This window comes from Theropithecus gelada, chromosome 16 (assembly GCF_003255815.1).
Source record: "Theropithecus gelada isolate Dixy chromosome 16, Tgel_1.0, whole genome shotgun sequence".
NCBI lineage: Eukaryota > Metazoa > Chordata > Mammalia > Primates > Cercopithecidae > Theropithecus > Theropithecus gelada.
Window position 1 is genome coordinate 66,200,884 of NC_037684.1, and position 14,962 is coordinate 66,215,845.

Below are 14,962 nucleotides of genomic sequence, written 5' to 3' on the forward strand. Positions count from 1 at the left end.
GCTCTGCACATTTCCATGGTAACCTGGGCCACTGGTCACGGCCTCCTTCCAGCTCCATTGTCCCCTCTGGACCGTGAGCTCCACGAGAGCAGGACTGCGTCAGGCTGATTCGGCACCAGAGCAGCCCAGCCTAGGGCTGCCATCGCAACACAACCTTGTCTTTGAGGTATGGCCGACAGAAATCATTTCCTTTCCAGGTGACGGATGACCAGCAGCCATGTGCCCAGCTCAGCTTACATTTATTGGAAACTGCTTACCCAGCACTCCACAAAGGAGCTTACAGCAGGGTGACACTTAGGACTCCTATGGCCTAATCCTGGGATTAGCACAGGCCCATGGGCTGGTGGGCAGAGGGAGGGGTGGGACCGGGGATGATGGGAGGGACGCTGAAGACCCAGGAAGAAGGAACCAGTGGGTCACTACAGATGCTTCAGTTTGGCAGGGAGCTGCGCTGTGGGCTTGTGTGCAGGCCTTTCTCTTGGCCCTGGGGTGGGTGTGTGCATGTGTGTGCGTGCACACGCGCTCACGGGTGTCGTGTGAGTGGTGGGTGGAGGGAGGACAACTGAACAGTTGGCATCAGGCATTCTTTATCTTTTCCTTCACTTTTTGAGGCTCAAACTGGATCAGTCGCAGAATTTCCTTATTGGCCAGGGTCCCCTCGATGAATTCTTTCTCCGTAAGTTTATCTGTGCATTGGGAAAAAATATATACATACATAAAACAGCCAGGATTGATAGCCAAGCAAGCTGCGATGAGGCTGACATCCAGCCAGTATCCCCATTGTGACTGTATGTATTATGAAAATATTGAATATTCAGTGGCCCTGAGTATTCAATATTCTCCCACCCTAATCCAGATACCCACCTCGTTTCCCATGACCCTTGGAGCTCCCTGGGGACCAGCAAAAGGAGGTGAATGACTGGCACTGGAGGGGGGCCCCGAGATGCCAATCTTGTGCTATGTGCCTCTTCCGATCGGCCGGTGCCCCTGCCTTGCTGGCTATTAAATACTTCAATAATGAATAACTATTAATTGTTATTCTATTTTCTGTATTAGCTCAAGTTTCTAAGATCAAGTTCAGGAGGAGCTTCTGGGGGTCTGAGCATAGCAAAACAATCTGGGTGTCAGGCCCAGAGTCTCAGCTGAGAAGCAGGGAACAACGTCCCCACAGACATAGGAGTGAGAGGTGAGGGGCCCAATGACATCATGCCAGGGGGAGTGTGGCTTGCAGAGAGGTCTCTTTGGCACCTGTAGCACACAGGCAGCTCCGTGATTCCTGACTGACAACTCCGCCATGACCCCTTCTTATGCATCCATCCCTGCATCCCCCAGTCTCATCTGCCTCCTTATTTGGGATCAGGACTGAGATAGCCTTGTTGCAGCCACACCCGGTTTTCTGGTGTTTTTATCAGGTGGTTTACTGTATTCAGATCCATCCAGTTAAATGCATGGTCCTGAGCCTAGATGCTACTGTGCTTGGAGCCAAGGTCCCTGCAGGGAGCGGAGGTGGGGTGTACAATAGAAGAGCGTGAGATGAAGTCCCTCCCTGGGAAACTGTTGGTCTGGCGGGGAAGGCAGTCACACACAGAAATACCTCTTGCGTGAGACAGATGCTCCTTTCTGTTGTATGTTCATAGTGCCTAGCACAGTGTCCTTGCTCAACAAAGCTTCGCTGAACTGCATGTGATTTCTGACTTATGCTCTGGGCGTTTTTGGATACCCTTAATCCCTTCTGGGTTAGGATCCAGGATGGCTTCCTGTACAAGTCTTGGGTTTTCACATCCCAGCCACCCCACAGAGAGCTTGAAACTCCCACTATCAAAGCCTGACTCTGCTGTGAAGCATTGTCTCCCGTTGGGCCATGTGGAAACACGTAGAGCATGTCATGAACAGGAGTAACACGTCAGCCTCTGACATCATGCCCTCCTGGGGTGTTCAGTGGGGCGGTTTCCAGCGAACACCCCAGGAGCAGAACACAGGGCTCGACACATGAACAGACCCAGAGGGAGGTCAGGAAGCCAATCAAGGAGCCAGTGGGCGAAGTGCCGAAAGAAGGCATCTTGGCAGCCAATGTCTGTGCAAGGAGGAGAAAGTGCTCAAAGGAGAGGTGGATAAAGTACCAAGGCCTGAATTTAAGGAGGCACTCACTTTCAGGTCCTGTGAGTGCACTGTTGATCCCTGAGAATAAGCGCCTCCTTAAATTCTGTGTCCTACGTCCCCTCCTACCCCAATGACCTTCGTGCTTCTCTTATTTCATCATTTGTTGGCAGATTAAGAGGGGCAGGATCATTTATCTCTGCCCTTATTTAGCATCCTGCTCAGGTTTTTATTCCTGACCCTGGTAGGAGACTGCCTCCAGAGGTCACCAAAGGGGTTAACACAGGACCCTTGGATGTGTTTGGGCCACGCTGTGTTTTATCAATTGAGACACACTGCATTTTTAAAATCTCCATGGCTGGCTTCTCTTAAAAAAAAAAAATCAGATGATGTCTCAACCATGGGTTCCATATTCCCACATGGAATATGCTGGACGCCATCAGACCCGAGGTGCACCCTGTGCTGTTTGCCAATCCGCACTGCTTATAGATTACTGTCCACATGACTTGTTTTCATCATTCCTGCCCCTCCAGCCACATGAGTTTGCAGCCCCAGCCTAATACCAGCTCCTTTACCGCATCCTCCTTGTGTTGGCCATGAGCATTACAGACACACAGCCCCAGCAGCCGAGGGCTGGAGTCCATCACTGCCTACAATGCAGGATCATGCTTCCTGAGGACTGCTTCCTGCCACTGACTGACAGGGCAGGAGCACCAAGACTGACGGGCACCGAGGACACCCCATCGACTCTGTCAATACTTCCTCAGAATGCACTGTCTCGGACATTACTTACCTAACCTTCCTTTCTTTCCTAACCCTCCTTCCTTCCCCTCTATCCCTGCCAGGGGTCAGATCTTCTTGGCAGTCTGATGGCTTTCCCAGCCTTCTCTCGATCCCTGCCTGTTTTCCTTCATCACCCTTTCCTCCCACAAATCTCTTGCAATCTCATTTAAATCTAATCCTATCTTGGGGGTGTTTCTCAGAGGACCCAAACCAACTTCCCGAAGTAAAACCATAGCAATTTAGATCCCACTGACTTGGGACTTGAAATTAATTCAAAGGTAAGGTGAGCTGACGTTTGCTCTTGTTCTAATTGTACAGAAAACAGTTTTGGCTCCCGCTCACCCTTAAGGCCATTCCCCTGTCGAACCCTTCAGACAGCTCTAAAAATATACAGTGGAATGAGGTGTCCCCGTCCTGCCTGGACGCTGTGACTCAGAAGAATAAATCTTGCTGGGGTTCCCAGCGAATAGCCCATGGTTGAAAAATCAAAGGCAATGAAGGAAAAGGAATTCACCATCATCCCTCTTTCCGAAGTACTTCCAGATCTTCTCAGCTCGCTTCTCCGGCGTGTTCTCATCCTCTGGAAGGAGCTTCACGTCCTCGGGAGTGATCATTTTGAAAATAGCCTGTACCAAACAGAAAGAAAGAACTCGTTAGGAGGAACTTTAAGGGGTTGGCAACCCCGGAAAATCCACATCTTACACTGTACACAAAAATCTACTCAAAATGGATTAAAGACTTAAACATGAGACCTCAGACGGTCAAACTGCTGGAGGAAAATAGGGGAAAAGCTTCTTGATGCTGGTCTTGATGATAATTTTTTGGATATGACACCAAAAGCGCAGGCAACATAAACCAAAATGAACAAGCGGGAGGACATCACACTAAAGAGCTTCTCCACGTCAGAGGAAACAATGAACAAAATCAAAAGGTAACTTATGGAATGGGGGAAAACATTTGCAAACCAGGTATCTTATAAGGGGTTAATATCAAAAATACATAAGGGGCCAGGTGCGGTGGCTCATGTCTGTCATCCCAGCGCTTTGGAAGGACGAGGCAGGAGGATCACTTGAGGGCAGGAATTTGAGACCAGCCTGGGCAACAAAGTGAGACTCCATCTCTATAAGAGAAAATTAATTAGCAGAGGTGGTGGGCATGCCTACAGTCCCAGCTACACGGGCGGATGAGGATTGCTTGAGCCCAGGAGTTCTAGGCTGCAGTGAGCCGTTTTTGCACCTTTGAACTCTAGCCTAGGTGACAGAGCAAGACCCTGTCTCTCTCTATATATAATATACACATTGTATATAATATATAAGGAACTCCTACAACTCAATAGCAAAAGAACAAATAACACAATTGAAAAATGGGCAAAGGAGGCTGGGCACGGTGGCTCACGCCTGTAAATCCCAGTACTTTGGGAGGCTGAGGCGGGTGGATCACCTGAGGTAAGGAGTTCAAGACCAGCCTGGCCAACATGGTGAAACCCCATCTTTATTAAAGACACAAAATTAGCTGGGTGTGGTGGTGCATGCCTGTAGTCCCAGCTACTCGGGAGGCTGAGGCAGGAGAATTGCTTGAACCTGGGAGGCGGAGGTTGCAGTGAGCCAAGATCACGCCATTGCACTCCAGCCTGGGTGACAAGAGCAAAACTCTATCTAAAAAAAAAAAAAAAAGAAAGAAAGAAAATGGGCAAAGGACCCAAACAGACATTTCTCCAAAGAAGACATACAAGTGGCCAGCAAGTATCAAGAAACCCATCACTGATCACCAGGGAGACATAAATCAATACCACAATGAGATATCACCTCACGCCTGTTAGAATGGCTGTAATAAAAAAAGACAAGAAATAACAGGCGTTGGCAAGGGTGTGGTGACAAGGGAACCCTGGTCCACTGTTGCTGGGAATGTAAAATGGTACAAATATTATGGAAGACACATCAGGGACTTTGGGTCACCTCCATCACAATGTCCCTCTCAGTGCCCGACCAGCCCGTGGGAGCAGATAGCAGTTATAATACAGATGTACAGGCCCCCACCTGATCTACTGAATCAAAATTCCTGGGCGTAGGACCTGGGCATCTGTATTTTTGAGGCCCTCATAAGGGACAGGGAATTCAGGGAAGAGACAAAGAAGCCTTTCGCTTCTTATTTTGTACCTTTCTGTACTGTGATTTTCTAACTATGTAAACATATTAACTTCACTTATTTTAAAAAATGAAAATAAGAAAGAAAAAGCTTCCTGATGCAAATATGACGGCAGTCCTGAGGTTGGAGTTTGGGAATCACTACCTCAGACCCTACTGCCTAGAGGTTTTAGAAGAGTAAACCTCTTCCTCTGGATTCATACTGTACCTCAGTTGCTCAGTAAGACTGACTTATGGCAATAACGGCTAACATTTGTTGAGTACTTAATAGGTGTCACTCTCTTTTCTTCTTTTTTTTTTCTTTTTTTCTTTTTCCAGACGGGGTCTTGCTCTGTCACCCAGGCTAGAGTGCAGTGGTGCAATCATGGCTCACTGCAGCCTCGACATGCTGGGCTCAAGCAATCCTCCCACTTCGGCCTCCTGAGTAGCTGGGACTATGGTGCGCACCACCATGCTCAGCAAGTTCCTTTGAATTTTTTGTAGAGACAGGGTCTCACTATGTTGCCCAGACTGGTCTCAAACTCCTGAGCTCAAGCAATCCTTTCACCTTGGCCCCACAAAGTGCTGGGATTACTGCCTGGCCTAGGTGTCACTTTTCTAAACATTTTTTACACCTAGTCTTCACAATAACCGTATGAAGAAGGTATGATTGGCCCCATTTTATGGATGAAAAAACTGAGACAACTAACTTGCTGGAAGTCACCCAGCTAGAAGGAGAAGAGTGGAGATTTGAATCCAGGCATTTTGATTCTAGAATTGGTATCCTTGTGTTACGCTATAGCCCACTCACCTCCTTATCACTGGAAGGTCTTGGAGAGCGTTGGGCAAGGCTGTGGGGGGGAGGGAGAGGCATCAACAAGAACTTTTCAGAGGTCTTCCCATGGTACAGCAAGACCCTCATTTAACCTTCTGCTCAAGGACGGATTCAGTGAAAGGCTTAGCTTTGGGCTCAAGGATCCCATCCTTCTCACCTCCCTCCCCTCTAATAAAGCAGTTGGTTATGCAATGTAGGGAAAGCATGAAGTGCCCCCAGACCTGTGAGATCAGGGAAAGGGACAAGGGGGCTCCATGCACCCTTCCAGCTCCAACTTTCTAGGATTCCACTGGCTCAGGAACACCAGCGCCAGCTGGGTCCTGAAGGGACACCCAAGGTTGTAGGTCCTTGGATGCTGAGGGCAGGCAGGTATGTTGGGTGGCAGTTGGGAGGTTACTGGCTCTGGCCAGAGCCTTCTGCCTCCCTGGAGACACTTGTGAGCAGGGCAGGCAGGGGCAATAATGGCTGTGAAATTATCCTGGAGGGAAGGTCGATAGCTTTGAGAAGTTCCCCTTCAGCCTCCTAGTGCTGGAAAAAGGAGCAAGGAGACCAAAGCCAGCAGCCCAGGGCAGCGGCCTCACTGGCAGCACTCAGAGCTCTGAGCTGGACGCAAGTGTAGGTGGTTCCTACACTCCTATCCATCTGTGCAGGGCCTTGGGTACCATGTACAGGTGTGCCAGCCAGAAGCTGGGAGTGACTGCCTGCCCACCCCACTTCCAACACAGAGGGACAGACCTTCAGGGCCTCGGGAAAGGCTGCAAAAATAATCAAATCCTCACCCTGGGCCCAGGAAGGTAAAATGGTTTTCCCACAGCAACACCGCTAGTTGGAGTCAGAGCTGGGACTAGAACGCTTCACTTGTGACTCCCCCAGTCAGTGCTCTGCCCATGAACTTGTAATCTGGTGAACAGTAGAGCCTTCTGCCACCTTGTACAGCCCCAGCCATTGATGGCCTCTCCCTTCCTCCCTTTCCTTTCTTCTTTCTTCCTTTCTCTCCTCCTTTCCTTCCTTCTTTCCTTCCCCTTGCGTCCCCCTCCTTCCTTCCTGACTTCCACCTTCTCTCTCTCCCTCCCTCATTTCCCCCTCCTCCCTTTCCTCCTACTTTTCTTCAAGGAGTATCCATTTGTAGGCTTCTGCTGGGTCCCACATTGTTTATGTGGCTCTGAAGACTCAGTCCCTGTCCCAGGCCAGAGACCCCACAGCCAATTCGAGGGAGCTTTCTCTGCAGGCTGTGCCAAGATAACAATGAGGGAGACACACGCCTGCCGGAACGGGAGGCCTGAGCTGAGCACTGAGGATAAGCCCATGGACCACAAGCTGCACGCTTTGCTGTTTTATTTATGGTTTCTGCTAATAAGGGTGGAAAATTTTTGTGCATTTGTAATCATGCAAATGAAGGCATGATTACAAATGCATAACATCTGAACAACAGTCTCTACTAACAGGAATGGAATTAGAATAATAAAGCAAGTGGCAGGGGCAGGGGGATTGAAAAAGAATAAGTAAAAAAAAAAAAAAAAAAATCAAATGAAGGAAATTAGAACTGGTATAATAGGAGAGAAATGGAAACAACCTAATGTCCAAAAACATAGGAATGTTCAATAATTTCCACATTTCCATAAGCCAGAATTCCAAGCAGCTATTAAAAGCGTTCTGGAAGAGATTGGGTACAGAAGCTCACACCTGTAATCCCAGCACTTCGGGAGGCCGAGGTGGGCAGATCACCTGAGGTCAGGAGTTTGAGACCAGCCTGGCCAGCATGGCGAAACCCTGTCTCTACTAAAATACGAAAATTAGCTGGGCGTGGTGGCGGGTGCCTGTAATCCCAGCTACCTGCGAGGGTGAGGCAGGAGAACTGCTCAAACCTGGGAGGTAGAAGTGGCAGTGAGCTGAGATCACGCCACTGCACTCCAGCCTGGGCGACAAGAGTGAAACTGTCTGAACAACAACAACAAAAAACTGTTTTGGAAGAATATGTAATGATATGGAAAGCACTCATGATAAAAGAGTAACTGAAAAATGTATGATAAAAATCGTATGTGAGTATGTCATAGCTTTAACATTGTTTAAAATTATATACGTAAAACACTGAAAAGGTATATACCGATATACTAAGAAAAGTTTTCCTTGGATGAGGCAATTTTTAATCTCTTTTGCCTAGGTTTCTAAATTTCATGAGTTACTTATACATTAGATAAAACATTTTCAAGACACCTACGAGGTTGGTGGAAAAGTAATTGTGGTTTTTGCCATTACTTTCACAACAAAGGATCTGACACGAGGACAGCATGGACGGGGGAGAAGGTGTGTTGGGAACCATGTGGAAGCGTGTACGCCTCACAGGGAACCTGTCAGGAGCCGGGGAGCCACACCGTGCATGGCAAGTGCGGGCTCAAGGGTGGTACAGGCGATCCGCCCCACGCTGAGGAGAACATGAGAACTAGAACTCAGAGTTCATGCCCCCAACTTTGACCTCTTTCTACTTTATATTTGAAGCATAGTGTGTTTAGAATGAATAGCGATTCAAGTTGAATGTGTACTGCCGAAAATTTCAAAGGGTATTTTAATAAAGGAAGGAAGAAACAAAGGATGGAGAGAAAGAAAAAAATGTAAATATAGTCATGTGTCGCTCAGAGACAGGAATACATTCCGAGAAACACATCTTTAGGCAATTTCCATGTGGGAACGTCATAGACAGTCCTCGCACAAACCCAGATGGTAGAGCCTACTACATCCCTGGGCTCCATGGTCCAGCCTTTTGCTCCTATGCTACAAACCTGTGCAGCATATGACTGTCCTGAGTGCTGCAGGCAGTTGTCACACGATGGTAAGTATCTGCACATCTAAACATAGCTAAACATGTGGTAAAAATACAGTATAAAGATAAAAAATGGGCCAGGCACTGTGGCTCATGCCTGTAAATCCCAGCACTTTGGGAGGCTGAGGTGGGTGGATTGCCTGAGGTCAGGAGTTCGAGACCAGCCTGACCAACATGGTGAAACCCCGTCTCTACTAAAAATACACAAATTAGCCGGGCGTGGTGGTGTGTTCCTGTAATCCCAGCTACTCGGAAGGCTGAGGCAGGAGAATTGCTTGAACCCAGGAGGCAGAGGTTGCAGTGAGCCAAGATTGCACCATTGCACTCCAGCTCTGGGCTACAGAGTGAGACTCCATCTCAAAAAACAACAAAACACCAAGATACAAAATGGTAGAGCTGTCTAGGGCACTTACCATGAGTGGAGCTTGCAGGATTGGGAGTTGCTCTGGGTGAGTCAGTAAGCGAGTAGCGAGTGAATGTGAAGAACTAGGACATTACCGTACACTACCGCAGACTTTATAGATACACTTAGACTACACTAAATGCATTTAAAAAATAAAGTAACTGTGCTATGACATCACTAGGCAATAGGAATTTTTCAGCTCCATTACAAGCTTATGGGACCACAGTGGTATATATGGTCCATAGATGGCCCAAACATCGTGAAGCAAAGCATAACATGGATGTATTAAGAAATATTCAGATTCTGCTTCAGGAAGACAACGAAGCTGTGGGTAAGTGCCCACCCGTCTATCAATATCAGCCTCTTGGAGCACCAGGCTCTCAGAGCCAGTGGCCTGAATCCCCTGCTCCACCCACAGCTCCACTCACTCTGCAGCAAGGGGACCCCAGCCCCAAGTGACCCCGGCGCCGCCCAGCCAGAAGGGGAGAGGGGAGACTGACCATGACGATCTCCAGCACTTCATTCTTGCTGATGGTCCCATTACCGTCCACGTCGTAGAGGGAGAAGGCCCACTCCAGCTTCTGGTTGGTCTTGCCCGCGGTGGTCATATGCAGGGCGATGACGTACTCCTTGAAGTCCAGGGTGCCGTCGAGGTTGGAATCGAAGCTGCGGAACACATGCTGGGCGTAGGCCTTGGGGTCAGTGTCAGGGAAGAACTTGGCGTAGATGCTCTGGAACTGCTGCTGGGTGATGCGGCCGCTGGGGCAGTCCCTCAGGAAGGACTGGTACCAGGAGGACAGCTCCTCCTCTGAGAACTTGGTGTTCAGCTGCAGCTCCTCCAGGATCTCCTTGGACAGGGCCCCACTTTTGCTGTTCCCCATGGGTGAGGAAGAGTGGGCAGCGGCTGCGGAGTCGCTGGGTGGGTGGGACGTGCGTGGTCCCCTGGCCGCAGGCTGGCGCTCAGGGCTGGTGTGAGCTGAAGATGGAGATACTGGTGGCTTAGGAGGATTTGCGACCAGTTCTTCGCAATCCTTGAAGGGAGGAGGGGCCCAGGAGCTTTGTGGAGGTGGGTGGGTGCTCCCAGAACCCTACTGAGATTAAAATAAAGAGCCCAGGGCAGGCAGGCAATTCATCGAGGCCTCCTGGGAGGAGACTAGAATAGGACAGGAAGTTGGAACCTTCAGAGCTGGGGCCTCCTGCACCCCCAGCCCCAGCCCTCTAACGGCAGCCACGTTCCCTATTTCTCTTCCTCACTAACTCTGAGCATCTCAGGGCAGGGCTGGCAACTCACATCAAGCCCTAGAATGCAGTGGTTAGGAGCACAGGCTCTGGGGCCAGCATGGGTTCAAGTCCCAGCTTGGCTACTTAACTAGCTGTGTGGCCCCAGGCATGTTTCTTCACCTCTTTCCACCTGGGACACTCTTCTAACCCTTCACTGCAGTCACGTCTCCGCTTAAATGTCACCTGCTCAGCCAGGCCTATACTGACTATTTATAATAGCACCCCCCCCACCGTCTTTGGCACGCCCCATGTCCCCTCACCGGAATGAAAGCTCCAGGAAGGACAGGATTTTGTCTGTGTTGTTCCCAGATGCATTTCCATTTCCAGAACCTGATAGGCTTGGGCCCCCATTAAGCCCTTCTTGAATAAATGGGCATCATAGCATCTACCACACTGTCATTGTGAGGCTGATGTGAGTCAGTATGTGTGACACACTTAAAACCCGGCACACGGCTAATGCTAAACACTCATTTTGTTATTGCCCATCAGTCACAGGGAAAGAAGGTGAACTGCCTGCAGGGACCAACAGGGGGCAGCCAGGCCTGTGTCACCTCGAGAAGGGGCTGCCCGTGAACGTGGTCACATGGGAACGTGAGATTTTTTTTTTTTTTTTAATTAGTCAAGAGAAATCCAGAAATCAGAATTTTCGATGCAATTTCCACACTTTTCAACTTTGGCAATTAATTTGAAATTTAAAAAAACACGGCTGGGCGCGATGGCTCACGCCGGCAATCCCAGCACTTTGGGAGACCGAGCAGGGTGGATCACTAGGTCAGGAGTTCGAGACCAGTCTGGCCAACATGGTGAAACCCTGTCTCTACTAAAAATACAAAAAATTAGTGGGGCGTGGTGGCGGGTGCCTGTCATCCTGGCTACTTGGGCGGCTGAGGCAGGAAAATCGCTTGAACCCGGGAGGCGGAGGTTGCAGTGAGCCGAGATCGCACTCTTGCACTCCAGCCTGGGCGACAGTGCAAGACTCCGTCTCAAAAAAACAAAAGAACAACACAAAAACAGAAACAAAAACAAAATCACAAAACATGGTGTGGGCCAAACAAAATCTATCTGCGGCTCCATGGCAGGCTGCAGGGTGTCCATCTGCGGCGGACTTGGAGTGAGCAGGCAAGAAAACGTGTTTGCTGAGTGAATGGGTAAATAACTGAGTGATCAGAGACAGGGAGCTGTGCAAAGGTGGGCTTCGCGTCCCTGCACCGCAGCGGGGAGTATCAAGCATGAGGAAGCACCCTAGTGAGGACGCTGCACACCTGGATTCTTGTCACCCAGAGGGAAGGGAGGGTGGGCGTGCACTTTCCTTAGCGGCGCGCAGTGCTCGAGGGGACACACTCAGAACCCCAGCCTTGCCGCCGTGGATGCAGAGTTGTCGTTTTTTGCCCTGGGGTACGAAGTATGAAGAATAAACCCCACAGTCTCCAGGCAGGTAAAGTGGTTTTTTTTTTTTTTTTTTTTAAGACAGTCTCTCTCTGTTGCCCAGGCTGGAGTACAGTTGCGCACTCTTGGCTCACTGCAACCTCCGCCTCTTGGTTTCAAGCAATTCTCCTGTGTCAGTCCCCTGAGAATCTGCGACTACAGGTGTCTGCCACTAGGCCCAGCTAATTTTTTTTTTTTTTTTTTTTTGGTATTTTTAGTAGAATTGAGGTTTCACCATATTGGTCAGGCTGGTCTCACAAACTCCTGACCTCAGGTGATCCGCCTGCCTTGCATCTCAAAGTGTAAAGTAGGGATTTTAGCCTACTTACTAACAGGCTAGTGGCAGCGGAAGGTAGGTCCCTGCTGCTGGGAGAAAGCCACCGGCCAGGCCCACCTGATATCACTCTGGAAGGAGCGAGAGGTTTGGGCACTGAGGGGCAGACTCATCTCTTCCAGCCACTCTGCACACGACAGTTTCAGAGACATCTCAGGAAACCTGCATGTTGGGGTGTGTGTGTGAACTTTCTAATTTTTTCCCATCACTTTGTGAGGTTTTTGGTTTTTTGCTTTTTGTTTTGTTTTTTGAGACAGAGCCTCATTCTGCTGCCCAGGCTGGAGTGCAGTGGCACGATCTCGGCTCACTGCAACCTCCACCTCCCAGGTTCAAGCGATTCTCCTGCCTCAATCTCCTGAGTAGCTGGGATTACAGGCATGCACCACCACGCCCGGCTAATTTTTGTATTTTTAGCAGAGATGGGATTTCACCATGTTGGTCAGGCTGGTCTCGATCTCCTGACCTCATAATCTGCCCGCCTTGGCCTCCCAAAGTGCTGGGATTACAGGCGTGAGCCACTGCGCCCGGTGATAATATTACTTCTGAATAGGAGTATCTAGGCTTTCACCATCCTGTAGTGTGCATTTATTCTCAAGAGCAGTTAGAAACAGGACAGTCACCAGCCTTCAAACAAACGAACGAACCAAGCAAGCCCAAGCCACACCTTGGAATCGCATTCTCGTCCAGAGCTTTCTTGCAGCCCTGAGGCAGCCCTGGGGATGGAGGGAGAGTGAGGTCAGAGGCCTCGGCCCCTTGCTCTGAGCCACTAGTAGGAGGTGACTAGAAGTGCCTCCTGGATCACACCCCTGTCCACATCAAGCCTGCAGCAGATGAGGCGAGGCCAGTGTTACAGGTGAGACGTGGGGCCTCCCAAAGGCACGTCGCCAGCCTGGGGTCACATGGTTGCTAAATGGCAATGCCAGGAGGAAGGAAAGTCCAGGTCTGCCAGGCTCTTCGTTTAGGCTTCCTTTGTCTACATTACAGGAGGCCTGAGCCTAGAGGACAAGTAGGTGAGGATGTGGGGTTGCCATGGCAATGAAAGAGGCCCTGGGCGAGGCAGAAGGCAGCCAGAGCCCTCCAGTCTTTGCTGTCCTCTCCAGGCACAAGGAGGAAGGAGCTGGACCCAGGTCGGAAGCAGCCTGGTACAGTCCACATTCTCCAGGTTGCTGTGCCCAGGAGGGGCCTCGGGGGATCGCAAGCAGCTGTGTTGATGCTCAGAGCAAGGGGTCATGACCTGGAGGTTTGTTTGAAAACCTGCATAAACATCTTCTATCAGAGGGAGAGCTTATGCTCCTTAGCCAAACAAGCTGTTGGACATGATGTATTGTGAGACGATTTGTTAAGTCTGAGCTGGGGCCATAAGCTCTCCCAAACCCCAAAGTCTTCCCTAGAGAAGGCTTCATCTCCAGGCAGAGGATCCCAGTTTGTATCTCGCTCTCTTCGCTGCACTGAAAGATGCTTCCCAGAAGCCGGCCCTGTCCCCTCAAGCAGGAGCTCTATCTCGGCTGTTAGCTGGGACCCAGACCCCACCCTTTCCCCATTGCTCGACCTTGCCTTTTATGAGCTGAAGGCCAAGATGACCCTCCTGCCCTCTGGCCTGGAGTCAGCACCTGCAGAGAAGTCTGCATTGAGAGGGAAAAGGGGGTATGGAGGTGGTGGGGGAGACAGAGAATGGGGAAGGACCCTCCTCCCACAGCTGTCCCCATTGCAGAAAATGACAATCCATCCTTTTGATGACTTGGATTGAGGTTCTTGGAGTCATTCTCAGTGTTTCTCTTTCAGTCACAACCCTCTCCAATCTATCAAGAAATTATCTTGACTCTACCTTCAAGGTACAGCCAGAACCAGACCATTCTTCTTGCCTCCCTTGCACCTGCCTCATGCAGGCAGCATCACCTCTGCCTCCTAATAGCTCTTCCTGCTTCTGCTCTTGTCCCCTTACAGCCCTGCAGTGAGCCCCACAGCCATGAAATCAGGTCATGCACGATGGCTGCCCACTTCTCCCTATCAAAGCCAAAAGCCTGCAACAGGCAGCACTGGCCCTCATCCCACCATTTCTTGCAGGTGCCCTTTGGTACCCCCAAGAAGGGACGAAAAGGGGCGGGTGCCCTTTGTCTCTCTGCTAAGTCATCAGAGGTGAAATCATCACCAATCCCAAGAGCCTGGGGGGAACACCGAGACGGTCGTTCGAAGAATATGGCAGCCCTCCACATTCCTCATCTGCTCTTCCCTCCTCACTCCCTCCACTCCAGCCAGGCTGGCCTCAGATACATGAGCATCTCTTCTGCTTGGAACATTCTCCTCCGGTGACCTTCTAGGGTCCCTCCCAGGTCTCCTTGTCTTTGATCAAATACCACCTTCTCAATGAGGCCACTCAAATGACCCTATTGAATACTGCAACATACCCACCCTCACCCTGTCCTGTTTTTCTTTTCCACAACACTTAACACCGTCCACACCCACATCACAGAACGTAGTAGGTCTATTATCTGCTAGAATGTAAGCTCCCTGAGAGCAGGGCTCTCCCTGATGTGTTCCCAGGACCTAGAGCAGTGTCTGGTGTATACCAGATGCTCAGTAATTATTGAATGAATAAATGGATGGGCTGGACTTGGTGGCTCACACCTATAATCCCAAGACTTTGGGAGGCCGAGGCGGACGGCTCACCTAAGGTCAGAAGTTCGAGACCAGCCTGGCCAACATGGTGAAACCCTCTCTACAAAAAATACAAAAAATTAGCCGGTCAAGGTGGGGCATGCCTGTAGTCCCAGCTACTCAGGAGGCTGAGGCAGGAGAATCACTTGAACCTGGGAGGCAGAGGTTGCAGTGAGCTGAGATCTCGCCACTGCACTCCAGCCTGGGT

The 14,962-nt window shown here is 50.1% G+C and overlaps 1 protein-coding gene across 1 annotated transcript; it reads right to left on the reverse strand.

Moving 5' to 3' along the window:
* Positions 1-222: 222 nt before the first annotated feature.
* On the reverse strand, positions 223-10,368 carry RCVRN (recoverin). Its single transcript, XM_025362166.1, has 3 exons — positions 9,560-10,368; positions 3,395-3,506; positions 223-686 (listed from the first exon to the last, which is right to left on the reverse strand). The coding sequence occupies exons 1-3, from the start codon at positions 9,938-9,940 to the stop codon at positions 577-579; spliced, it is 603 nt and encodes a 200-aa protein (XP_025217951.1). The 5' UTR covers positions 9,941-10,368; the 3' UTR covers positions 223-576.
* Positions 10,369-14,962: the final 4,594 nt, after the last annotated feature.